General features: G+C 42.4%; 1 protein-coding gene across 4 annotated transcripts in view; it reads right to left on the reverse strand.

The window, feature by feature from the left end:
• The window catches only part of ttyh1 (tweety family member 1), a 38,833-nt gene that overhangs the window by 9,870 nt on the left and 1,037 nt on the right, over nucleotides 1-27,926 (reverse strand). For all 4 annotated transcript variants that reach the window (XM_061775320.1, XM_061775319.1, XM_061775317.1 and 1 more), the window contains 6 exons: nucleotides 20,832-20,997; nucleotides 13,943-14,172; nucleotides 10,260-10,371; nucleotides 7,226-7,563; nucleotides 5,041-5,136; nucleotides 4,895-4,967 (listed from right to left, as the gene is read on the reverse strand). In XM_061775320.1, the coding sequence (XP_061631304.1) occupies nucleotides 4,895-4,967; nucleotides 5,041-5,136; nucleotides 7,226-7,563; nucleotides 10,260-10,371; nucleotides 13,943-14,172; nucleotides 20,832-20,966 (984 nt within the window). In that variant the 5' untranslated portion in view covers nucleotides 20,967-20,997. The remainder of the gene's footprint in view (nucleotides 1-4,894; nucleotides 4,968-5,040; nucleotides 5,137-7,225; nucleotides 7,564-10,259; nucleotides 10,372-13,942; nucleotides 14,173-20,831; nucleotides 20,998-27,926) is intronic.

The raw sequence follows: 27,926 nt of genomic DNA on the forward strand, positions 1-27,926 counted from the left end.
CAATATGCATTGAATTGAGCAAAAAATGTGGCAAAAACTGTTTAATTATTTTCATATACGTCATTACTGTATTGTTTTTAAAGTACAATATTATACAGTGCTATTTTGCTATTAAAAATACAATAAAAAGTTTTGGATCAATGGCATTTCAATTCAATTCAATGTGGACAGCTGATTTAAGAAATGAGTCATTTGAGTTACAAACATGTTCACGGAACACATTCAACTCAACAGTGCTATTTTCATTAATAAACAACTTGGATTTTTTTGGGTGACATTTTTGTTTGGTGGGGTGCCGTGAGATTTTTCTAATGTAAAATATGTGCCTCGGCTCTCAATAAAGGTTGGGAAACATGGCTGTAAAGCACTTCACCCTGCTGTATGCGCTCACCAGAAGATGGAGTCATAGTCCCGCAGAGAACAACAGTGAAAGTAAAAGTGGCCACTGAGGACAGGGAAAACTGATCCAGCCCACAGCGAACCCTTTGTTTCCTTATCACTTGCCAGCAATAGAGCGTCTCTGTGTGGACTTTGGGACGTCTCCCACCAGCTCCGCATGACACAAAAAAGGCAGCAGAGCAGAAAAATAGCGACTATTTGGCCTCTTTACACATTCTTTCACGGGGAAAGCTGGAAACCGACATGAAACGCTCTCTCTGTGCTCGGTTACCAACAAATGTCAAAAGGGTGACCACTTCCTTTTTGTGAGGTTCATTCTTACTAGAATCCACTTTTGCCACTTTGGTGTTTGATCAGACTGGAATCCCCAGAGGGCCCGAAGAGAGAGATGGGAAGCCGCCGGTGGTTTGCAGCCTCTCCTTCTCGTCTTCCGCCATCGTTCTAACTCATCCTCGCTCCCGCTCAGAGGCACACCGCCCTTCATCTTCTATCTTTATGACTCTGAGCCAAACGCCCACGCATCCGCCGGCGCACACTTTGTTCACAGTTGTTGCTTGTGCACACGCGCATTGAATTTTTAATCTCTGCCCCATTTTTCTTGCCTTTTTGGGGCTCTGCCATCACTGCGGCGCTCCCTCCGAGGTTCTCAGTTCAATACAATGGGTGCGGAGAGCTTACACGCTTGCGAAACAAGTGTAATTTATTCCATGATCGTGATTGTAACGCAAATCATCTTTTCCCATTAAAATGAATGGCAATGCCATTAATCCGTTCCAGCCGCCCCCCCCACCCCCACAAAAAACTGTAATCTCACTGACAATAGCAATAAATTGATTCTGATTTAATGATGGAAAATAGCACTCCACAGTATTTTACTTTATAAAAGCATACAGTAGTAACAGAATTAAACAGTTTTTGTCATACTCCATCAATGGAATGGCCATTGTGCTGCTCTTTCTGCTGTGACCACCTTGGACACCTGGGGGGCCAGTATAGGAGAGACAGATGGATATACTGCTTACTGAGGTGTCTAAACTCCTCTCAGTTCATCCGTACGGCACTAATATTAGTCGTTTTTCGCAGGAGATTTAGAATATATGACCGTGATTACTGTTATATTGTCTGTCTACATGTGTTGCTGCACCGTTTGTGTTCAACCCATCACTCAAAGGGTTATCACACCGCAACATAGATGCTATTTAGCGTTGGCATTAAGCTAACGGACTAAAAGGCTAAGCTACGTGGTTGTTTTAAATATGCAATGTATAATTCTCTTTGTTTTGTGTTTAGTTTGAAAGTAAATTTCAACTAGTTATTGTGAAGTGAGTTGAGTTTACTGCATGTGTGCGTTCGCAAGTCAAAGCAAAAAAAATATCGGCCGAACAAGTGCTCGTATCTCCAAAAACTCATAAATCGAGTCACTCGTATTGCAAAGTACCACTGTATTTATTTTTCTGATGACTTTAAAATGTTTCTCCCTACATTTAAAAATGGACAACTGTACTTTCTACTCCTTGCTTTGCCAAAATAGGCTGGTTACTTTTTTTCAACCTCCACGTAAACAAGACATTTAGCATTTTTCTTCTTCTCAGTACGAGAACTATGAAAGTTAATAAAAGAGGGAAACGGCGGCACGGTGGCCGACTGGTTAGAGCGTCAGCCTCACAGTTCTGAGGTGCGGGGTTCAATCCCCGTCCCTGCCTGTGTGGAGTTTGCATGTTCTCCCCGTGCCTGCATGGGTTTTCTCCGGGCACTCCGGTTTCCTCCCACATCCCAAAAACATGCATTAATTGGTGAGTCTAAATTGTCCGTAGGCATGACTGTGAGTGCGAATGGTTGTTTGTTTCTATGTGCCCTGCGATTGGCTGGCAACCAGTTCAGGGTGTACCCCGCCTCCTGCCCGATGACAGCTGGGATAGGCTCCAGCACGCCCGCGACCCTAGTGAGGAGAAGCGGCTCAGAAAATGGATGGATGGAAAAGAGGGAAACAATTTTGTGTGTAGAGAAGTTTTTTGTGCCAAGTTATCAAAATAGATACCGGTACCGTTTTGGCCCCTCTTTTCACAGGGAACAAGCCTTTCCATGAATAGCCAAAATTCATGAGTTACTGATGCCCCCCCCCCCAAAAAAAAGGTTAAAATTATATTGCCTACAGATGCCACAAGATGGTGGCAAAGGACTTATTTTCTATTAGAATTGGCAATAAATTGCCTCAATGAAGCTCTTCCCTCACTTCAACATACTTTATTGGCTTCAAAGCAATATCTATTACACATGGCTTCCGCCTGAGCACAAAAACAATGAATAGGTAGTTTTAAGCAATTAATGGAGGACAGATTCTCCCATGAAAATTTTCGAAAATAAATTTACTTTTGTACTTAAGTGCATTTCAGAGGCTTTTATTTTTTACCTTGACCTTAAGCAAAGGAGTAGAACCAGTACTTCTACTTTTACCAGTCTTTGTAAGTTTTTGTACTTCTACTTACAACCCCAATTCCAATGAAGTTGGGACATTGTGTTAAACATGAATTAAGACAGAATACAATGAATTGCAAATCATTTTCAACCTATATTTAATTGAATACACTACAAAGACAATATATTTAATGTTCAAACTGATAAACCTTATTGTTTTTAGCAAATAATCATTAACTTAGAATTTTATGGCTGTAACACGTTCCAAAAAAGATGGGACAGGGTCATGTTTACCACTGTGTTACAACACCTTTTCTTTTAACAACATTCAATAAACGTTTGGGAACTGAGGACACTAATTGTTGAAGCTTTGTAGGTGGAATTCTTTCCCATTCTTGCTTGATGTACAGCTTCAGCTGTTCAACAGTCCGGGGTCTCCGTTGTCGTATTTTACGCTTCATAATGCCATCCATTGTCAACACCGCTTATCCTGGTTAGGGTCGCAGGGGTGCTGGAACCTATCCCAGCTGACTTCAGGCGAAAGGCAGACTACACCCTGAACTGGTCGCCAGTCAGTCGCAGGGCACATATAGACACGGACAACCATTCACACTCACATTCACACCGTCACTGAGTGGGAACTGATCCCACGCTGCCCGCACCAAAGTCAGGCGAGTGTACCACTACACCATCAGTGACTCACTTCATAATGCGCCACAGATTTTCAATGGGAGACAGGTCTGGACTGCAGGCAGGCCAGTCTAGTACCCGCACTCTTTTACTACGAAGCCACGCTGTTGTAACACGTGCAGAATGTGGTTAGGCACTGTCTTGCGGAAATAAGCCAGGGGCGTCTATGAAAAAGACATTGCTTTGATGGCAGCCTATGTTTCTCCAAAACCTGTATGTACCTTTGCGCATTAATGGTGCCTTCACAGATGTGTAAGTTACCCATGCCATTGGCACTAACACAGCCCCATACCATCACAGATGCTGGCTTTTGAACTTTGCGTCCATAACAGTCCAGGTGGTTCTTTTCCTCTTTGGCCTGGAGGACACGACGGTCACAATTTCCAAAAACAATTTTAAATGTGGACTTGTAGGACCACAGAACACTTTTCCACTTTGCATCGGTCCATCCTAGATGAGCTCGAGCCTAGAGAAGCCGGCGGTGTTTCTGGGTGTTGTTGATAAATGGCTTTTGCTTTGTATAGTAGAGTTTCAAGTTGCACTTTCGGATGTCGCGCCGAACTGTATTTACTGACATTGGTTTTCAGAAGTTTTCCTGAGCCCATGTGGTGATAACCTTTACACATTGATGTCGGTTTTTGATGCAGTGCCGCCTGAGGGATTGAAGGTCACGGGCTTTCAATGTTGGTTTTCGGCCTTGTCGCTTACATGCAGTGATTTCTCCAGATTCTCTGAACCTTTTGATGATATTATGGACCGTAGATGATGAAATCCCTAACTTCCTTGCAATTGTACGTTGAGGAACATTGTCCTGAAACTGTTCAACTATTTTCTCACGCACTTGTTCACAAAGAGGTGAACCTCGCCCCATCTTTGCTTGTGAATGACTGAGCAATTCAGGGAAGCTCCTTTTAAACCCAAACATGGCACCCACCTGTTCCCAATTAGCCTGTTCACCTGTGGGATGTTCCGAACAGGTGTTTGATGAGCATTCCTCAACTTTCTCACTCTTTTTTGCCACCTGTCCCAGCTTTTTTGGAACCTGTTGCAGCCATAAAATTCTAAGATAATGATTATTAGCAAAAAACAATCAGGTTCAGTTTGAACATTAAATATCTTGTCTTTGTAGTGTATTCAATTAAATATCGGTTGAATATGATTTGCAAATCATTGTATTCTGTTTTTATTTACGTTTAACACAACGTCCCAACTTCATTGGAATTGGGGTTGTAAGAACAGAGTGTGAGTACTTTTGCCACCTCTGACCAAGTACATGTACTTCTACTTAAGCATGTGAGTACTTTTGCCACCCTTGTCTGCATTATCTCCCCACTTTCTCCATTCTCAACCTTTATTTTTCACCAGAGCAGCTTTATTTGGTCGTACTCACCACCACAGTGGCCGTCTCCAAGCCTAGCGAGCCCCAGCTTAGGAAGAGAGCCAACCACGCCAGCACTGTCATCCTGAAGGGAATAGCACAAACACATCAGGAGGACACTCGTGTGGATGAAGATGCAAACGTGTGTGTTTACTTACAAAATGAGCAGCCATCGAGCTTGCTTGGCCAGTCCAAGGAGGATGAACAGACACACAATGAGGTCAAGCAGCAGCAGCATGACGTATGACAACCACCTAAGAAATAAGAAACAACAAAAGATTTTCCTTTTTCCCCCCCGCAAAGTTTTAGATAAGACATGCAAACACAGCACTTCACTTCCTGAGGTCAGGAATGTTGTGTGGTTATGTTGTGGAAAGTGTTGTTTAAAGGTCCCATATTTTTGCTATTTAGACCTCCATAGAGTGACTCTTTAACATGGGCTTAGTATAAAAGTGTCAATTTCATTCCACTTTCATTTTATGAGTGTCCAGAAAAGGCCCCTTTTGACAGCTACTTCCTGTTTGATCCAGTTTTGCATCTGCTTTGGTGATATTTGCCCGCCCCCTTTCCTCTGATTGGTTGCCTCCGTGTAGAAGACCCACTTGTGAGAGCACACGTGTTGGTTATGTTGACAGCGCTGGCACGAGAGCGGAGAGGTAGGCGGAGATCTTTGCTAGTGAGGTAGATAAGGTTAAGAAATTCAAATGACCTGATTTCAGGCTTCTCGGCACAAAAACGTCAACTCTGGAATACGTGGACGATTTTAATTCATATTTCACGTTTGCTGAGACAACAGAGACAATATTACATCCCAAATACGAGAAAAAGTTGATTTGGTGAAATATGCCCACTTAAAGGTCTATCATTTCTCCCCTATGGGTGTATGTGGTTTGTTTATGTAGCACCCCAATTCCAATGAGGTTGGGACGTTGTGTTAAACATAAATAAAAAAAATAATACAATGATTTGCAAATCATGTTCAACCTATATTCAATTGAATACACTACAAAAACGAGCTATTTAATGTTCAAACTGATAAACTTGATTGTTTTGAGCAAATAATCATTAACTTAGAATTTTATGGCTGCAACACATTCCAAAAAAGCTGGGACAGGGTCATGTTTACCACTGTGTTACATCACCTTTTCTTTGAATAACATTCAATAAATGTTTGGGAACTGAGGACACTAATTGTTGAAGCTTTGTAGGTGGAATTCTTTCCCATTCTTGCTTGATGTACAGCTTCAGCTGTTCAACAGTCCTGGGTCTCCGTTGTCGTATTTTATGCTTCATAATGCGCCACACATTTTCAATGGGAGACAGGTCTGGACTGCAGGCAGGCCAGTCTAGTACCCGCACTCTTTTACTACAAAGCCACGCTGTTGTAACACGTGCAGAATGTGGTTTGGCACTGTCTTGCTGAAATAAGCAAGGACGTCCATGAAAAAGACGTTGCTTGGATGGCAGCATATGTTTCTCCAAAACCTGTATGTACCTTTCAGCATTAATGGTGCCTTCACAGATGTGTAAGTTACCCATGCCATTGACACTAAAACAGCCCCATACCATCACAGATGCTGGCTTTTGAACTTTGCGTAAATAACAGTCCGGATGGTTCTTTTCCTCTTTGGCCCGGAGGACACGACGTCCACAATTTCCAAAAACAATTTAAAATGTGGACTCGTCGGACCACAAAACACTTTTCATCAGTCCATCTTAGATGAGCTGGGGCCCAGAGAAGCCGGCAGCGTTTCTGGGTGTTGTGGATCGAATTATTATTGATGTTACGATTATGCCAGAGTACCTAATATTGTGGCCAGAGAGGCTGTATTCTTGTTCATCAAAGTTATTAGTTAACAAAAATGAGCAACCCCTCCTCCCAAAAAAATTTGCAAAATATGTTAGTTCACTGAAAATAAAAGATAACTGAAATGGCATTGTGTGTTCCTCAAGCTAATTAAAACGAACTAGAATTACAGCTACAAATTCAATGGTTGTTCATCTGTCCTAATTGAATAACTTTTTTTCCAATTGTATATTGTTTTTGTTATTACAACATACAGTATACTTGTGACTTTTTAATTTCGCACCTGAGAAATACCCTGCACATAGGGGCAGAGCGAAAATATGCGAGTAAATCTAAACTAAAACCCAGCATTTACAAAAAAAAAAAAAAAAAACAGAAATGAACCAGCAAACCCACTCGAAAAACAAATTAAAACTAACTGAATTTGAAAAAATAAAAAGTGAAAACAAAGTAAAAACTAAAACTGATGAAAAATCCCAAGCTATTATAACCTTGATTTGCATTTAAGAAACCAAATACTGGGGTGCCCTCCTCACCTGTAGTCCTCATTCATCATTAACGTGTTGGCTGCCCAGCCGGGTGAAAAGGGGCCGGGCATCAAGCCCCCCGAAGGCGCCACCGTGGGGGCCACCGAGGGCGGCACCGGGGTCAGAGGTATGATGGAGGCCCCGCTGACGCCGCTATCGTTCCCCGGCCCCACATCCAAGCCGGACCGGGCCACGGAGATGGAGGAGAGGAGGTTGATCACGTTCTCAGATAACCTGCGGCAGTTCCGCGTGGAAACCAGGAAGGGTTTGCTGCCCGTAAACATCTCCTCCATTGTGGTCAGCGGGCCCGAGACGGACAGCTGCAGCCCGTTGATTGTGTCTGAGATCTAGAGAGGAGGAGGAGGATCTGAGTGGGTCGCTGATGGAAGGGAACCGCAAATTTGGGATGCCATAAAGATGTGGTCGGATTTGGGACAGACAAGTGATGATTCTCCTTTGTCTGAACCGCAAGTGTGCCTGAAGTAGTTCAGTAAGTGGCTTAACACATTCACCACAGGATATGGACAAAAGTCTTGAGACACAACTTTCGTGTCCCCTGATGACCTTACGGACAATTGTTTGCTTCCCACTTACAGTACGATACGTTACTTTGACGTGAGTAGAGGTTGAATCAGTAGTTCTACTTTTAAGTCTTTTTTTTTTTTTTGCACAAGAATCTGTACTTTACTTTTGTACAGAGTGTGAGTACGTTTGCCACCTTGTACTTTTTAACTTTTATTCAAGTAAAGGAGTTGAATCAGTACTAGTTTTTGTACTGCTACTTAGGTACAGAGTGCAAGTACTGTAACTTTTCCACCTCTGGTAATTTTTTACTTTTACTCATTGAAAGAGTTCAATTCAGTAGTCTTTTTTACACAAGTATCTGTACTTCTACTTTAGTACAGAGTGTGAGTACATTTTCCATCTCTGGCACTTTTTTTACTTTTGTAAAGAAGTTGAATCAGTACTTCTACTTTTACCTGAGTATATATTATCTGCACTACTTCTACTTGGGGACAGAGTGTGAGTACTTTTGCCACCTGTAGTACTTTTTTATTTTTACTAAAGTAAAGGAAATGAATCAGTGATTCAGCTTTTACCAGAGTATTTTTTTTTTTTTTTTACCCAAGTATCTGTACTTCTACTTTTAGGTACGCAAATAGGCAAAAATTCACACAGAGGCAGTCCAAAATCTCAATATATACTTCAATTCTCACTTCCTGAATAGGTGTCCAAATATTTTTCCTTGGACGCACAAGTCAGTGTTATTCTGACACATTTATTGCATGTCAACTACTCACCCTGAGTTAAATAATTCACAATATAGGATACTATAATACACAACAGAAACCCCTGATTTTTAAATATATATATTTTTAAATCTGAAAGCTCTTTTTTATGTGTGGGTGCATTCAAAGTGTTTATATAACACAGTTAATGAACAAGTCAACTTTTTACCTCAGCGTGTGTGTGCGCGCACTTGTGCGTGTGTTTAAGTGGAGCAGACGGTCCTTCCTAATAGCGCAGCTCAGATCACATCAACAGCACCTGGACTCAGTGGTTCTGAAGGTCATAAAACATTCAGCATATTTCTATTTCTTCCGTGCCGTGCAACTGCAGCTGGTTCGCACATGCCTTACTCACTATTTTGACAAACGCTTTTATCGCAATGAATGATCTAAACGTTGATTCATGGTGTCATATTGACTTTGGACTGACGTTTACTATTGTGGTTGGACTGTAATTTGCGGTTGGAGTTTAAGGTACTGAATTGTGGAGATGTAGCATTAAACTGTTTTTCAGCATTTCAGTTTCCCCTGATTTTATGGGCGTGGCTAAAATGAGGCCCAGTGACGCATTTGGGCCCCTCCCCTGCTACATATGAACTTGAGCGCCTTTGTTCGCATCTGAGGTTATCTGTGGAGTTAGCTGGATAGGTATGCCTACACCCCGAAAATGCATCTTCCCTTCGGATGGTCCACTGGCATGATCACTTTAGAGTGCCTCATTGTCAGCCGAGAGTGCGTGTAAGTCACAGAGCGAAAGGCGGAAGAGTGAGGGGGATGGGGGGGGGGGGGGGGGGGGGGGAACCCGTCCAACGTGACAGCCGGTTTGTAGATGACGGTTTCGCGTTACCATGGCCTATTTGAAGCACCTTGTTGCCATACCAAGCACAAGTACACAAGGGCAAGTACTTGAATAATTACTCACTTTAACTTTACTTGAATAATTACTAACTTTCTATGTCACAAACACACAGAAATCTGATCCGTTCCTTTGCAAGCCAGATGCCATTTATCGCCTTTTGCATTCAATCGACAAACCCCATAGATGTCAAACTTAAATCATGTCACAGTCTCAATTTGACCTATGTTATGCGTTTTGATGGATGGGCACTTTAATTATTCAGAAGATACATTGTTGTTGTTTTTCACTTTACAGGGACTTTAAACTATATTGCCAATGGGATTGTTTCGTTTAACCTATTAGATTTAAAATTCATCCGCTCAATATCATTATTCATAGCATTTTTCTGTCCTCTGATTGGTTGGTCAGAGCAAAACTGTTCAATTAGCAAAATACATACATAAATACATTTAATAATCAGCATCTCTGGTGAGTAGGATATTTTTATCATGTTATTTGAGAAATATACTGCTCCAGACAATGTATGTGGCACAGTTGCATGCACTTATATCACATTTTTGTACAATATTGACGGTTTCTATTATTACGACGTGACAGTGGTTGTATTAAGAGGTAGACTAAGTCAGGTAAGTCCCCACTGAAGGCCCAGAAGCCCAAATGCACCGCCCACTACTGGATTTGACTGACCTGTAACATTAACAGAGTGCTTCGGAAGGAGGGCACTTAGCAGGCTGACACACTAACCACTGTTTGACCAGGGGGGGAAATCAATCAGAGTTTGTGTATGCCATTTTCTCTCACTCTCAACACACATACGCATGCACGCACACAAACACGCAAGTAGCGTCAAGCAGGGCTTCTACATGACATTTTACTTGCGGAGAGCGCCACTCACCAGCAAATCGATGGAAGCTAGCGTGTAATTGGCTGTGAGAAGAGACGAGGTCAACTGATACATCCCATCATTAGCCTCGCTGTTGCCATAGAAGCCGATGCCTATGGCAACACTGCAAAAGAGGGAGGGAGCGGAGAAGGGTGGGGGAAAACAAAAAGGTGAAAAGACTGTGGGAGGTGTGCGCGCATAGGAGAGCAGATAGCAGAGGCGTGAAGTGTAATGTTTGATTGTACATTTGAAACGAATGCGATGACAAGGATGCGATATGTCCTTTTTGAATAACGGCAGAGCGCGGAGGGAGGATTAAACAGATGACAGAGAGAATACAAAGCCGACTCTTGAAGAAGAGCATTGGAAATGTTAACCATAGCTGCATGTTTACACATCATTCTCTTATTCAAATATTCAGATTATGACCCGGGCCAGATGTTCATCAAATCCCCTCTGACCAGAGAGGAATGGTATGACCCAATCTCCCATATAAGTATGTGACCCAGATTAGAAAGCAGGGGGGGGGGGGAGTAATGTTTGTGTCTGTGTGTGTGTGTGTGTGTGTGTGTATTTTGTGCGTTGCAGGCTGCCGAATGTGAACGTCGCTTCAAATCACGTTGGCCGTTTTTCCATAGCGGAGACGAAAAGGCCACCATCTGTATAAAGAAGCCAACCTGATGTAAACATTGCCGTTAATTGTCTAGCACGTGGGATGACAAATGAATACAATTATAGCACGTTCCATAAGGGGGAGACACAGACCCAGTACATCATGTTCTGTGATGCGCTCCAATCAATTTACATGTATGTCCAGGCAATGGGCCAGACTACAATAGCAGGATTACTTTGCAATACTACAGTACAGCTCAGTTGAAGTCAAAATCGTTCAGGGAGTTATTCATTTAACAATATGTTTTGTATTGTGGTTGTAGTTTGTAGTTTCGGTTACATCATTCACAGACACGAGAGGGGCAAAATATTAGAGACACATCAGTAGTATGCAGTGCAGTTGTTATACCCAGTGCAAACTGAATAAACATTAATAGTAATTAGTAAATAATCTCTGACAGTGTCAACATCAAAACTGATTTTAAAGGCATCATTAAATCATCCTAATCATTACACATAATCTTTTTTCTTACTGTACACTTTATCTGTGGAATTGTTATATATTTAAGGCCAAATTGCTGCATACGATTTAAAGTGAATTTTTATTTGTTGAACTGGCTTTTAGCTGGAAATGACACAGGAAATTGGCAAACTACTGTACATATTTTTTGGGGGGACAAAAAAGTTCAATGTCAAAATTATTCCTACCCAACGTGTATAATTTCCAATGTCTTTTTGAGGATTGTGCTTTTTGCATAGGAATTTTCCTTTCCTATCCGAGCAAGATGACCCAGAAGAACTGGGAGAGAAAGGTTGTTTGAATTTTAAAAAAGAAACCTTTCACCCACCTTTTTACCATACAGTAGATTACTCCTGACCAATTATTACAGCAGCGATATTTAAAGCAACAGGCCACCGACGAAGTGTATTGACTCGAAGGCGAAGGTGCCCGAGAGTACAGAAGCAAAAGAAAACACCTACGGACAAGAAACGACAAATCGCAAATAACTTACCGTTGCGCTACAATAACTTACGACATTAGTATTAGATAACATCATAATAGTTATTTTCGTAGTCCATAATTTACACAATAAGAAAATAAACTGCCAACTAAATAAATACAACAACCACGTATGGATTGAAAGAGCGCTTTTTGTAGTCCATCAGAAAATAATACTTACACTGGCGACTTAAACACATAAACACGGTTAGGAAATGTGGACTCAAATTCATTTGAAACAGTGATACAGTTTCCTTCGTGTGATAGAAAGCACATTTTAATCTCTCCTTGACCCCTTGACGTTTTCCACAAAGGTTAAGGAAAGGTGCAATATAGAGTAGGAGATATGACTTTCCAAAGAGGCCCCAAGTGTCGAACAGATGCGTATCGAATGTAGTTAACAATTAGATGATTAGAATGCTGTAGATCAGTGATTCCAAACCACAAATTATACAATTTCACTTGGTCTTAAAATGAATGTGTGCGCGAATGGTTGTTTGTTTGTATGTGCCCTACGATTGGCACATACAATTTCACTAGAGATTCACTAATCTCGTGGATTCATGTAAAAAGAGGTTCCTCGAAGGCTTAAATGAACTCTAGTCTTATTATTACACAACTCTGACATGACTTTTGCTTCCTTCTGAAACAGTAACTGATGATGGTCACCAGATGAGACAGGAGCAGTGTTAATAAGCAGATAAATATATGTGTTGTCACGGGGCGAGGTTGGCAAACAGCAGCACAACATGACAGTCAGATGTCAAGTAGACCTCCCCTTGATTCTGGTGACATTTGGTGACTAAAAAGCACATGAGGAGGATGATGATGACGATTTGCTGCTGCCGCTCAACTTACCGTATTTTCACGACCATAAGGCGCACTTAAAAGTCTTAAATTTTCTCCAAAATGGAAGGGGCGCCTTATAATGCGGCGCGCCTTATGTGTGCACCGAGTTCCAAAATCTGTAAATGTTTTGTGACTTTGATGAGCGCTCCGCTTGACTGACTGCATTGTGCAAAACAACATCGGTCTGGCTAAAGACCCCCGAAAATGGCACCTACAAAGAGACACGCCTACGAAGCACAGTTTAAACTGCAAGCTATCAGTTACGAGGAGGAAGATGGGAATCGAGCAGCTGCGAGAGAATTCGAGATCAACGAATCCATGGTTCGCAAGTGGAGGAAGGAGGAAAACGCCAGCATCATTGCTAAGTAGACCCCCGGCAACGAGACTGACTCCGACAATGACGAGAGGGAACCCGGCATGTTTGATGGAGAACTTGCCCAGCTGTTCATTTCGCATACAGAAGATGAGGACTTTGATGGATTTGTGGATGAGGATTGATCAAAAAATAACGTGAGTACATTGTTAAATACTTTAATAAAGTACAACCGAACTCAGTTTTGCTCCCGCTGTCTTTTTAAAAACATTGTTTTGGCGTGCATGCATGCTACCGTATGTTTTAAGCTAGCGTATGTTGTACCATGCCTGCGCCCAATAATACGGTGCGCCTTATCTATGTGTTAAATACAGAAATAGACCCTGTAACTGAGACTGCGCCTTTTAATACGGTGCGCCTTATGGTTGTGAAAATACGGTAAATAATTGCCCACGGCTGTGCTGCTGCTGTTGTTGCTGGTGACATCAACGCGCCAATATATGACATTAATGTCACGTCCTGCTTTGGAATCTTTTTATGGGCAAATGCTCTACTAACTACACTTAGTCACCAATAATTTTTGGCTTTCACAGTTTTTTTTTTGTTTTTTTGGGTTTGGATAGGATTATGTAAAACAAAAACATTGTGAAAGATTATTACTGTTGAAGAAAAAAGGCATCAGTAACACTATCACTATCATGATTCTCCCCTCAGTATGATGCAATTTAACTATTTTATAGAAATCTCGTTGTAGTGATCCCTGACAGGAAAAGTCAAATGTTTTGTGAAGTGATTGTGCAATGTTGGACCCACAATGAAACCACAATTCCTCTACATTCAAATTTCCTCCGCAGCTAAGAGGTCATGATCGCTTCGCCTTGGTAACGCTGTTTTAAAATGACAAGTGCATCGCCTCCTCACCAGCACAGCGTGACAGACGCCACGGCCACCCACGTGACGCAGCAGATCCCTCGCCCCTTCTTCCCGCTGTAGCCGTGACCCGTGCTGCCGTCTTCATCCTCCTCCTCCTCCTCGGATCCCTCGCCGCGGTCACCGCGGTGACAGCAGCAGTAGTGTATGAGGAAGGACAGAACCACCAAGAGGGAGATAACGAGGGCGATGGCCGATAAACTGGACAAAACCAGCAGGGTCTGACAGAGAGAGGCGGAATAAAAGAAAATGTGAGCGGGGTGGCTCTGAAAAAATGTCTCTTTGTGTTTTTAGATGATATTAAAGTATTAAGTCATCTTGCTTGGCCTATGCTGCAATTTATGGCCTTCATTAGCACCAGGCCCCAGTGATTTAATGCTCTGTAATTTAACACACTCAACAATTCAGCTCATTTTACTGTATAAATAAATATGTCTCCTCCTGAATCCCTGCATCATCATACTAATAATTTATCTTCCATCTGATGATACAATCCATTAGACCGGGGATTCTTATGTTCAAACTGTGCATAATGTTACAGTGGCTTAAACATTTGTTAAGTACAGTTCAGTTATATTTAACTTTCAAGTACAATACATTTGCATTTTAATATTTTAGAAGTGTTTGTTTCCAAACATTTAGACAATTTTTTTTACTGAACTTATGTCCAACACAGTTTTTAGAGAGGTGAAGCTGTAATTTTACAAGAACAAAGTCAAAGAGTTCGAGGTAAAAGAAAAAAATGAAAATAAACAAGCTCGAGCCCCATTAATTCTGCCTAGCAACAAGTGGCTGTGCAATTGTGTGACAGGTCAAGGAAAAATTATTAGCAGCTGCTAGCTGGTTTACAGACCTTTTCCAAAAAATGTGAATATCATGGAAAATGAATTTATTTCTGTAATTTCATTCAAAAAGTTACAATTTCATCGATTATAAATTCAGGGCCCACAATTTAAACAATTTCAAGTATTTATTTGTTTATTTTTACATACTTTGGGCTTCCAGCTCATAAAACCCATGAAATCAGAAATTAAAAAAATAGAATACTGTGAAGAAATAATGCAGCCCTATGGGGGGCACAAGCCAGTGCAAACTGTAGGCCGGAATAGAATTCTACCGCGTGAGAAGATGCCTGAGGAATGGAGGAAAAGTGTCCTGGTACCCATTTTTAAGAACAAGGGTGATGTGCAGAGCTGTGGGAACTATAGAGGAATAAAGATGATGAGCCACACAATGAAGTTATGGGAAAGAGTAGTGGACGCTAGACTCAGGAAAGAAGTGAGTATTTGCGAGTAACATAATGCTTTCATGCCTAGAAAGGTTAACACATATACATAATTTTCCTTGAGGGTGTTGATGGAGAAGTACAGAGGTCAGAAGAGCTACATTGTGTCTTTGTCGATCTAGAGAAAGACTACGACAGAGTACCCAGAGAGGAACTGTGGTACTGCATGCGGAAGTCTGGAGTGGCAGAGAAGTATGTTACAATAATACAGGACATGTACGAGGGCAGCAGAACAGTGGTGAGGTGTGCTGTAGGTGTGACAGACAAATTTAAGGTGGAGGTGGGCCTGCATCAGGGATCAGCCCTGAGCCCCTTCCTGTTTGCAGCGGTGATGGATAGGCTGACAGATGAGGTTAGACTGGAATCCCCGTGGACCATGATGTTTGCAGATGACATTGTGATCTGCAGTGAAAGCAGGGAGCAGGTGGAGGAACACTTAGAAAGATGGAGGCATGCACTGGAAAGCAGATGAATGAAGATTAGCCGAAGTAAAACAGAACATATGTGCATGAATGAGAGGGGTGGTGGAGGAAGAGTAAGGCTACAGGGAGAAGAGGTAGCAAGGGTGGAGGACTTTAAATACTTGGGGTCAACCGTCCAGAGCAATGGTGAGTGTGGTCAGGAAGTGAAGAAACGGGTCCAAGCAGGTTGGAGCGGGTGGAGGAAGGTGTCAGGTGTGTTATGTGACAGAAGAGTCTCTGCTAGGATGAAGGGCAAAGTTTATAAAACAGTGGTGATGCCAGCCATGATGGACGGATTAGAGGCAGTGGCACTGAAGAGACAACAGGAAGCAGAGCTGGAGGTGGCGGAAATCATCATCATCATCTTTTATTATTGTCATGAACATGCATGCATGCACACGAAATTTGTTCTCTGCATTTAACCCATCACAGTGAACACATACACATGTTAGTGGAACACACTGGAGCAGGGGGCAGCTGAAGCGCCCGGGGAGCATTTCGGGGTATCAGTGTCTTGCTCAAGGACACCACAGCCGTGAGTCCGGGGGATGTTGGCGGATGGTCCAGTCGGGGTTTTGAACCTAGGTCCCCCACGGTGGCAGGCGATGATCTTAACCATTGGGCCACGGCTGCCCTAATGAAATGAAGATGTTGAGGTTCGCTCTCGGAGTGACCAGGTTGGATAAAATTAGAAATGAGCTCATCAGAGGGACAGCCAAGGTTCGATGTTTTGGAGACAAAGTTAGAGAGAGCAGACTTCGATGGTTTGGACACGTCCAGAGGAGAAATAGTGAGTATATTGGTAGAAGGATGATGAGGATGGAGCTGCCAGGCAAGAGAGCTAGACCAAGACCAAAGAGAAGGTTGATGGATGTCGTGAGGGAAGACATGAGGGCAGTTGGTGTTCGAGAGGAGGATGCAGGAGATAGGCTTACATGGAAAAGGATGACGCGCTGGAGACCCCTAAAGGGATAAGCCGGAAGGAAAAGAAGAAGAAGAGTACTGTGAAGAAATCAGCTCAAATTTTCCAGGCCACAAATGTTTTAAACAGAGTGTCACACACTAACCATCTACTAATCTCAAAGCACCTGCACAGGTTTCCCCTGGTGTCATTAAATTGCTTCAGTTTGGTTCAACTGTCTCAGTTGGGTTCACTATGGGGAAGACTGCAGACTTGACAACTGGCCAGAAGACCATCATTGATGCCCTCCATAGGATGGGTCAGCCACAAGGGTTCATAGCTAAGGAGTCTGGCTGTTCAGAGAGTGCTGTGTCCAAGCATATCAATGGAAAGTCTAGTGGAAGGACAAAATGTGGCAGGAGAAGATGCACCAGCAAAAGAGATGACCGTGGGCTTTGGCGGATTATCAAACAGAGAAGATTCAAGAATCTAGCAGAGATCCAGAAAGAGTGGAATGAGACGGGAGTCACAGCTTAAAAAAAAAACACCACATTCAGACGCATCCGGCAGATGGGCTGCAAGTGTCGGGTTCCTCAAGTCAAGCACACTTCTGAGCCCACGTAGTAAGGGTATCAACTGGGCCATGGAGAAGAACAACTGGACTGTCGGCCAGTGGTCCAAGGTCCTCTTTTCCGATGAAAGTAAAGCGTGCCTTTCATTCGGGAATCAAGGAAGAACAGAACCCAAGCTGCTTGAGGTCCAGTGTGAAATATCCACAGTCAGTCATGATTTGGGGTGCATTGTCCAGTGCAGGTGTTGGTAAACTCTGCTTTCTTAAATCCAAGGTCACCGCAACAGTCTACCAAAATGTTTTAGAGGATTCATGATTCCTTCTGCTGAGGATCTGTATGGAGATGCAGATTTCAGCTTCCAGCAGGACCTGCCCCCTGCCCATGCCGCCAGAAGCACCAAAACCTGGTTTGATGCCCATGCCATCACAGTGCTTGACTGGCCAGCCAACTCGCCCCATCTAAACCCCATTGAAAATCTATGGGGTATTATCAAGAAGAAAATGAGGGGCACCAGACCCAAAAAGAAAGAAGAACTGATAGCAAGCATTAAGGAAATCTGGGCTTCCATAATTCCCAGGCAATGCCACGGGCTGATTGCCTCAATGCCACGGCGCATCGAGGCAGTGATAAAAGCAAAGATTAACATATAATTTTGAAAGTACCATATTTTGATTGATTTAATGTGACCCTAATTTCTTTCTTTTTTTCATATAAAAACTGAGACGTAAATGATGATTTCTTCACATTATTCAAATTTTTTGAATTCCTGATTTTGTGGGTTTTATGAACTGGAAGCCCAAATTATGTAAAAATAAATAAATAAATACTTGAAATTGTTTAAATTGTGGGCCCTGAATGTATAATCAATGAAAGATAATTTTTTTGAAAGGAATTATGGAAATAAATCAACTTTTCCATGATATTACAATTTTTTGGAAAGGGTCTGTATATATAAATTGTGACACATCCAACTTTAAAAGTGAGTCATATGGTTTTCCTGGCATGCAGCCTGCCAAAGTGGTTGGTGCATTATCAAAATTGCAAAAGACACATTAAATATGATCTCATGTCAAGTGAGTCGTGCCTGTGACCAGCGGCTCACTCACAGCAGCTATCACACAGAGACAGCGGACGGAACTAAGCCATATCAGGCATTTGATCGGCCTGTGTGTCAAAAAGTCAACATTACTGAAATGCATTTTTCCGCGCGCATCTCTTCGTATTATCCTCTCATCCATCTGCTCGTCTGTCACTCTCACCCATTCCTTCACATCCACACTATCTGTCTCACCTCCTCTTCCTCTTCCCCACCATGCAGCTTTCCCCACGCTCCCACTGCCTTTCTCTCTCCCCCACTCTACCCTCTCATTTCTTTCTATCTATCCATGCTGCCTGAATCTCTATTAATAATCTGTGACCTACTTAAACACATTCAGTGCGACTCTCGCTCACTGCCGCCGCTGGCTGACTCGCTGTGAGCCTCCCCCAGTCCCGGACTTCTCCTCAGCAACCTCCTCGCATTACTCATTCCCTCTCTCTTTGCCTTCTCCCAGCACTTTAAATCACTTTTGTCTTTGTGTTCTGCAGGATAACTTGCACACTCTCTGTCTTCCCGCCCCTCCCCCCTCTCACACCACCACCACCACCACCCACATCCTCCCTTTTGTGCCACAGAAAAGTCACAAGCACGCACTGTAAAACAGAGTTTGTTTAAAACGGGTGAGGCCTTTTATTTTGCATCGCAATGTGCAAAATAAATCTGATCCGTGCAGCCATCCGCAATTTGGATCTTTACACACAAGTTCATAGCAGGCTGCATGGACGCACAGGAACAGGTGCAACTCCGTGACCCAGTAGAGGAGCATTAAAAAATAAAAATCCTATGCAAGATGGAGAATGTGTCAAGGCATAAACCGTTTTGTACTGTTTTTTGTTTTTGCCCAGTTTTCTCTCTTCTCTCAGCCTGTCGGTGACTTTTCAAACCTCGTTCTTTCCGACTGCATTTCCAAATAACCATAAACGGTATCGTTCAGTGGTCCTTTGACTCAAAAGTTTTATTTGTTTCGTGACTACGCTCTTAACTCAAAACTAGTTGAAATGAATGGAAATTCCATTAACGTGCTCCAGATCCCGAATAAAGCACCAATGAATATTTTTGTAAAATGTTATTTAATAAAAATGTATCACCCTATTATTGTACTTTAGAAAACATTTACATAAATAACATAATTAAATAGAATATAATGAATTAAGGTTTGTGCATCATGATAAATTCATTGTGCGGCTCCTCGGGTGTGTGCATTGACCACCAAGGGGCAGTGTATTATAAAGATATAAATGAAAACGCTCACAACTCCTTAGTAAGGTACAGTAATATTAGTCGTTTTTTTTCCTGCAGAGGATAAAGATTATATGCCTATGAGTGTTGTCATATTGTCTGTCTGTTGCTGCGCATGTAGACCGACCTAAATGGTGACCATTTACCATTCTCTCTGTTTTATGTTTAGTTTGACAGTAAACCAACTGAGAGTGGTAATAAACAGCTTGGAGCCTCTTTTTCTGAAGAATTGTTCACTATATACCAAATTGATGTTTGCTGGGAAGTGAGTTGATATAAGTTTGCTGCCACCATCTTGCGCTCATATTTTAAAATTTTCAGTCAAAGCAAAAGCAAGCAAAACTGTTCCAGCATAAAAATGCATACAAATCCAGCATTCTGCATGACTAGCAGCAGAAAAGGACAGTTTGAAAGGGAAAAAAAAAAAGATAATGGTGTAACTCAAACTTAAGAACCGTGAAAACCTGTTGCAATTTTCTTCTTTTTTTCTGTTCAAAATATGTTATCTATCTTAAAAATGATAACAGTACAATCAGGGGCAATTATGTGATATGATGTGGCAATAATTGGGGTTCCCCCTTAGACTATATTAGGTAAGGGACAAGATGCGTATCTGCCACGGGCTTTAGCCACACACCTAGTTTGTAAACAAACACAGTGCTGCTCCGCTTCTGGCTAACATAGATTTAGGACAGCCATATGTTGTTGCTGTAAACTAGTGCTGTACAAACGCAACTTTCAACTTGCACTTTCCTAAAAAGCCAATATTTAAGCTGTTGATGTTTCATTTTAAATGAAGGTGGGTCGGCTCTGGTGAGTGGCGTGGAAGGGAACGTACGTAATTATGTACTGTAGGTCCACTATTTCCTGGCTATAGCATTAGCCACTGTGGTTTACAGTGACAGTGTCAGTTAAGGCGACAGGCAGGTGTGAAAAGAATGCTTCTGATCACTTTATTTTTGTTTCCATTTGTTTATTAAAGCGATTGAAAGAGCCAAAGCAGCTGTTTCCATCCTCCCTCTATCTATAACACCTGTTTCGTATTACAATTGGTTATAACTAGCAGTGGTAGTTTACTACCATAACTACGATGTAGCACACAATAAAAACAAGCATGTCACCCCTGGAAATTAGATATAAACTCTTTTGTGATTAAGGGCTAAACAAATAAACTTGACTTGAAAGCAACAGTTGCATTCGGGACTTCCACTCTAGCTTGACATGACACAAATTGCATAACGTCACTTGAAACCACACTATGTGCAAACTTGATTTCAGTGCAGCATTGGGTGTGTGACTTAGTGACAGTTGTGTGCGTGTTACCTGCTGGTACTCCCAGCTGTCAGGGGCAAAGAGGTTGTCCCTCATTTGCATGGTGAGGTCTAGCCGGGGGATAGCGTGACACAGCCGCACCCAAAGGGAAGGGGTATAGCTGGGCACCGTCGTCATGGTAGCCATTGTCCACCGTCACTCGATCCCCTCCTCCACCCTGTGGAAAGGAGAGAGGTGTCAGAGTCGCTGGGATGTTAAGTATGAGCAGCGCGAGCGGATTTGAAGGTCCCCCTGAGGGCACCGCCGAGCCGAGAGGACGACGAGGTATCGGTGAGCTTTTACGGCAACCGTGGCCCCCTCCTCCACGCGGCGCACAGTACAGATAATTTAAGAGCATCACCACCTGAGAGATGCCGGGGTCAACATGTCAACCGTGTTACAGGGAAGTAACTTGCGCGAGGGGGAGACACTCTTCCAGAGTGAAGGCTGCTGAGATGTTCATCTTCACCTTCAATGTCGCTCATGGCAACACCAAGTCGAAATATGAGCAATGATTCAGGATGGGGCGGCACCGTGGTAACTGGTTAGCACATCCGCCTCACAGCTCAAATCCCGGCCCCGCCTGCGTGGAGTTTGCATGTTCTCCCCGTGCCAGCGTGGGTTTTCTCCGGGCACTCCGGTTTCCTCCCACATCCCCAAAATATGCATGGTAGGTTAATTGAAGACTAGGTGTGAATGTGAATGGTTGTTTGTTTCTATGTGCCCTGCGATTGGCTGGCGACCAGTTCAGGGTGTACCCCGCCTCCCGCCCGAAGATAGCTGGGATAGGCTCCAGCACGCCCGCGACTCTAATGAGGATAAGCGGTTAAGAAAATGGATGGCTGGATGGATTCAGGATGGGAATTTGGCTTTACAGTGGTGCCTTGAGATACGTTTAATTAAGAAAAATAGCACTCTATAGTGTTGTACTTAATAAAAACATACAGTAATTACATAATTAAATGAAATGAAACTTATTAACACATTCAGTGCCACTGACTGCTTTAGAAGTCAAATATCCATGTTAACTGAATGAGTTAAAACAGTTTTTGCTTCAGTTCAATGAACACTGGGTGTGCATGCCTTGGCCACGTGGGGGCAGTATAAGGTAGGCATACGGATATACGTGGAGACATTCCTCAGTAAGCGGCAGTAATATTACTTGTAGAGGACAAAGAATACATACCTGTGAGAGTTGTTGTATTTTCTGACTACATGTATTGCTTCACCGTTTATCAAATATCTGTTGCCTTCAGGGTTATAACACCACAAGACTGATGCTATTCATTAGTCCTTCTACGTTTTCCATTGTTTGTTAGCATTAAGCTAAGCAGACTTTGCTATGGCCAAGCTATGTGGTTGCTTTTAATACACAAAATGTAATTCTCTTTGTTTGATCTTTAGTTTGACAGTAAACGTCAACTGGAGTGGCAATAAACAGCTTTTTGAAGAATTGGTCATTATCTGCCAAACTGCTGCTTGTTGTGGAGTTGAGTTCACTATCACCATACAGTGCACATATCTCAAATGTTTGCTCTAAAGTCAAAGCAAAACAAAAAAACACACACACAAAAAAAAAAAACGGCCGAACAAGACAGCTTGTTTCTCAAAAAACCCAAGTCCAGTCACTTGTACCAAAGCACTGATGTACAGTGGAGGCCCGCTATATTACGATTCATCATTCGTGTTCCTGCTATATTGATATAGGTTTTTTAAACAAACATTTTTATGGGCTTTACAGTATACAGTGTAGTACCTCGTTGTGTCACAACGGGCAGCACCGAAGTCTACTGGAAGAAAGCATAGTTAACAGCAAGAACAAGAGGCAAAGAAGGTCCCGACCCACCAAGCTATAGTAATAATCGTTGTTCCCATAGAGCAGAGAGAATATATGCCAGTGAGTATTTTTGTAGCTCCGTGTTAAAGTAGTAGTTAGTTGAAGATAACGTTGTATATAACTACCATAAAACATGTTAATTTACATTAGCCCGTCTATGGGGTTTTGTATTATAAATTACCATTAAGCTAGCTGACTATCCATCCATCCATACATACATAGATACATTTTCCTCTGCTTATCCGAGGTCGGGGCGCGGGGGTAGCAGCTTAAGCAGGGAAGCCCAGACTTCCCCCTCCTCAGCCACTTTGTCCAGCTCTTTCAAGGGGGTCCCGAGGCCAGCCGAGAGACGTAGTCTCTCCAGTGTGTCCTGGGTCGTCCCGGGGGTCTCCACCCAGTGGGACGTGCCCGGAACAGCTCACCAGGGAGGCGTCCGGGAGGCGTCCTAACCAGGTGCCCGAGCCACCTCATCTGGCTCCTCTCGTACTCGGAGGAGTCTCTCGACTCAGAGCCCCTCCCGGATGACCGAGCTTCTCACCCTATCTCTAAAAGAGAGCCCAGACACCCTGCGGAGAAAACTCATTTCGACTGCTTGTATCCGCGATCTTGCTCTGTTGGTCACAACCCACAACACGTGACCGTAGCTGAGGATAGGAACGTACCTAGATCGACCGGCAAATCGAGAGTTTTGCTCCTTCTTCACCACGACAGAGCGATACAGAGTTTGCATCACTGCAGACACACCGATCCACTTGTCGGTCTCCTGCACCATCCTTCACTCACTCCTGGGGCAGATCTCATCCATGACCCGGAGAGAGCACTCCAACATTTTCCGACTAAGGACCATGGCCTCAGATTTGAAGGTGCTGATTTTCATTACAGCCGCTTCACACTCTGCTGCGAACCATTCCAGCGAGAGTTGGAGATCACGGCTCGATGAAGCCAGCAGAACCACTTTATCTGCGAAAAGCAGCGACGTGATAGTGATCTCAAACTCACTTTATTTGTCACTCAGCTGGGAGTGACAAAGAGCTTGAAGCAAACATGCTTCTTATTTGGAGAACTGTACGAGTGAGAGCGTGAGAACAGGTGCTAAGGAATACTTTTAAAAGTATGTTTTGATATGTTTAAAGCTTGTGTGACCAGTAAAGGATTTAAAAAAAAATTATTATTACCATATATGCTCTCTCTATAGCGCAAATCTTCACCCATTACGGTTTATCCACCATGATAAACAGGGGTTCACCGTGAGAAGAATATGGCTGCTCGAAGGAGGTTAGCCATAGCAGAGGTCTGCATGGATGTAGTTCTAGTTTCCATAGCTGAGGTCATGTTGATCTCCCTGATTTGGGAGACATTACATAGCTCTACAGTGATATGGTTATTGTGAGGGTTTAACATCAAAATATGGATTCATGTCCAGTTATGTTACAAATGAATAAATTTAATTTGTGGTTTATGAAAACAGATGAGAAAAGTAATAGTAAGCCGCTAAATCATAAAACAATACATGACAGCTTTTGTTATTTTTGCACAGACTGTATGCCATATGGAGTAGCATGGCTTATATAGGGGCTATACGGGGTGTTTGCGGGGACACAGCAATTGTATTAACATTAAGGGGGAGAACAATATTTTATGCAACCAGAGGATGATACCAGAAAACGGCGTTTCGACTCTCTTGTTGCCTACTGTTCAGCTATTAGTGTCTTTAAAGCCGCCCAAGTGGGCTGGAAAGTAGGGTAAATACAAAAGGCAAATCTGGTTAGCCAAAACACACACTGGGATCCAATGAGGGAGGAGAGGGGGCCAGGGGATGAGACACAGCCTGGTAGGCGTCTGATACGAGCGGCACCATGTATGAAAAGGCGCATTTTACGACAGCACAGAACGCGAATGATTACATAGAGTATTCATGCAACTCGGAATTTTAGAATATTTACTTCAAACAAAATGTTTGATTGAACCATTTAACACGGCTATTATTTATTCAACACAACAGTCAATATTCAACACAGAGGAAGCTTTTCACCCTCCCTGCTGATCCACACAGCGGGTCATTGTGTTCAATACAGTCCAAGATAAAAGTTTGGATTCATCCAAACGTCAAGGCCAGACAATTTCCTCATTCAAATTGTATGATGGGCCATAGATGAGTTGAAAAGCTCGCTCGCAGGCAGGATGGGACCAGATCTAAGCACATCTCAATAAGCTTGTTGGTCCTAATGGTTCCGGCAGCCCAACTGTCACAAATCAAATTGTTGCCAATGCTCCATTTCGCTTATTAAAATGGAAGCTCAACATCATTTTTCGCACATGCGGCGTAACTTTTATCCAAGCTCTACAAAGCTGGGCATTATTTATCAAACTTTGGAGTGCTTACAGTTGAGCCACTCAGATCGGTTTTAAAACAACAACCATATTTCAAAGTAATACTTTGATTCGATTGACAGGCATCTGGTTTGATGCGTGAAATGCATTTCACACATTTTTTTCCCATGTACGGTGATATAAGAAGTCTAAACACCTCTGTTAAAATGGGCAGTTTTTGTGATATAAAAGATGAGACCAAAAGACGGCAATTCAAAACTAATTACACAATTAATGACCTATAACTTGTACAACTCAGTGGGAGAAAATAAATGTGACCTTTTCCAGAGTGGAAGTAAAAATAACCCCAATTGAAATAATGTGGTTGAATAAGTGTGCACACCCTTTGAAACAGGGATGTGGGTGTGTTCTAAATTAACCAATCACATTCAAATTTATGTTAAATGGTAGTCAGCAAAGACCTGCCACCATTTAAAGCCCCACTGATTAACCCCTAAAAAAAAATTATGTTGTAACAGGCTTTTCCTGACATTTGATTTTTGCTTTTTATCAGAACCCTTAAGGTTTTATGACAAAAGCTCTACAAAACAGATGGAACTAGGGCCTTAGAAAAGGTAGACGGAATCACGATCTGTTTGAAAGAGCAGTCATTGTTAGCACAAAACCTTCAGGCTTCTGATAGAAAGGAGAAAAAAAATGTCTGGAAAACACTAGTAGAACATCTGAACTCTATTTGGGTAATCAGAGGCCACATCCCCAGAGAGTTTTCACACTTGTGCACCCACATTCTCTCAGTAGGTGGTTTATACCAAGGGGTGCTGCCGATCTTTGTCAATTGTGCGCCTGTGAGGCCCTATGAGACTCTTTTATGATTACAGGTTACACAAATTTAATTAGCTCATTTGTACTTCCCCTCTCGAAACGATTTATGTAAAAATTAAATTGAGTTGTACAGGATATAATGTAGGTGTACAAAATAGTTGTCAGACAGCAACTATGGTTTTCGCCCAAGTCCCACTTATGTTTCAGCTCTGATACTATCCTACAAAAGTATATAAATACTGGTTTTCATATTCTAAAAGACTATTGTGCAACTCAAAAGCTCCTTTCAGACTGTCTGTAAAAGCTCGCCCTGTTACTTGCATCAATCCATCCATTTCCTTTTGTGCGTGTCCTGATCGGGGGCCCGTTGTGAGCTGGAGCCTATCCCAGCTTACTTGGAGAGGGAGTCGGGGTACACCCTGGTCTGGTCACCAGCCAATTGCAGGGCCTGGTATTGGCAATGAATGTCAATATTTTCATGTTTTATAGTGCTAAGCTGTGACTACTCCCGTTTTACATCAGGAGTGCTTAGATGTATATAGTAATTATTCAGATCTTTAATATTATTATTGTATCACACTGGGGAAACTGTGTGGAAACACATAATTTATGGTTGTCTGCCCACAATAACCACAACAAGGATTTATTGTGCGCACAACACAGATCACAGTTTTATTTGTCCCCCGTGAGTGTATCTTTCATTTTGATTCAGTTCTTCACTTAGGTCACTGATGGTGTAATGGTCGCCTCGCCTGACTTTAAGATGTGCAGATTCCCATTCAGTGATGTTGTGAATGTGAGTGTGAACGGTTGTCTGTCTCTATGTGTAGCATGTGATTGACTGACAGTCCTGGGAATAGGCTCCAGCTCACCTATGACCCTAAACAGGATAAACACTCTAGAAAATACATGGATGGATGGATTTTCTACACTTAGATTGACGGTTTTATTTGAGCTTATTTGAAATTGTTTGTGTTGGAAAACGTTTATGGTCCAAGCAATTGGAAGACTGCTCAGTGGGATACATTGTGGTTGTATTTCTGCATGTCCATTTTACAATGGTGAGTTTGCAATTCCAATGTGTATCTGTAATCTATACATCTATTGTCTAAAACAAACCTGTTCTCAGTCGATACGAAGAAGCTTTTGAGTCCATCGATATTAACATTCTTAGGCACACGCGCTACATTATTGGGTACATGTAGAGAAAAGCTGTTTACATAGTGAACTAAAGGAATGTGTCACTAACTAAACCAGAGGCTGTCCATTTACATGACTGCCTAGCGAAGTGAGCAAACAAGCGTTTCCAGTGATGGATGACAGCACTCAACTCACAGTGCAAGCCAATAGAGGAGGTGACAAATGAGGCATTTAAAAGCCATTATTAAACAGTCGAGCATAAAAAAAAAAAAAAAAAACTTTTTTTTTTTAAGAAAGAGAAATCACCTGTTTGCTCCATTTAAGAAAGTTATTGGGACACGCTATGATTGAAGCGAGGGGTGGCGGTGTGTGGTTGGTCACAGCCGTTACTCAACGCTTGTCCCCTGTCAGCTTGCTATCTTGCCTCTTGCATAAGTGAAGGCGAATAAATGTGATTTGGAGCCTGCTCGCTGACCAATGACGGACGGCTAAGGAAACGTGCCCGCGCAAATCCATGGCTTCACATTCTTTGAGACTCCATGATGTCTGAATGTACAGCGGGTAGGGAGAAAAGGGCCATTTTGTGAAGATGGGGCAGTGCAACATGGAAAACAGCCTTTATCAAATTTATCGCAAAAGATACACAGCATTTGAACCCATGACAGAGGGTATACCATTTCATAATATATTTGCAGAATTAATGTGTATAATTTTAAAATATATATCCCTCTGTAATAATGTGCATGCACTTGACCTCATATTCACATTAGCCCACTCAAAGAAATAGTAACCAGCACTTAACAACCTTTAATGACTGGAATTTACAGCAGGGCATTAAAGGCTGATGACACACTCCATCATCTGGGGAAAATTCATTAACATCTTGTGTGTTTACATGCTTCATCAAGTATGCAAAGCCTCCACGGCATCCGAATACCTCCAAGTCCATTTTCAGTTGACGTTCATCTGTGTAATTA

The sequence above is a fragment of the Phyllopteryx taeniolatus genome, chromosome 6, assembly GCF_024500385.1.
Source record: "Phyllopteryx taeniolatus isolate TA_2022b chromosome 6, UOR_Ptae_1.2, whole genome shotgun sequence".
Taxonomy (NCBI): Eukaryota; Metazoa; Chordata; class Actinopteri; order Syngnathiformes; family Syngnathidae; genus Phyllopteryx; species Phyllopteryx taeniolatus.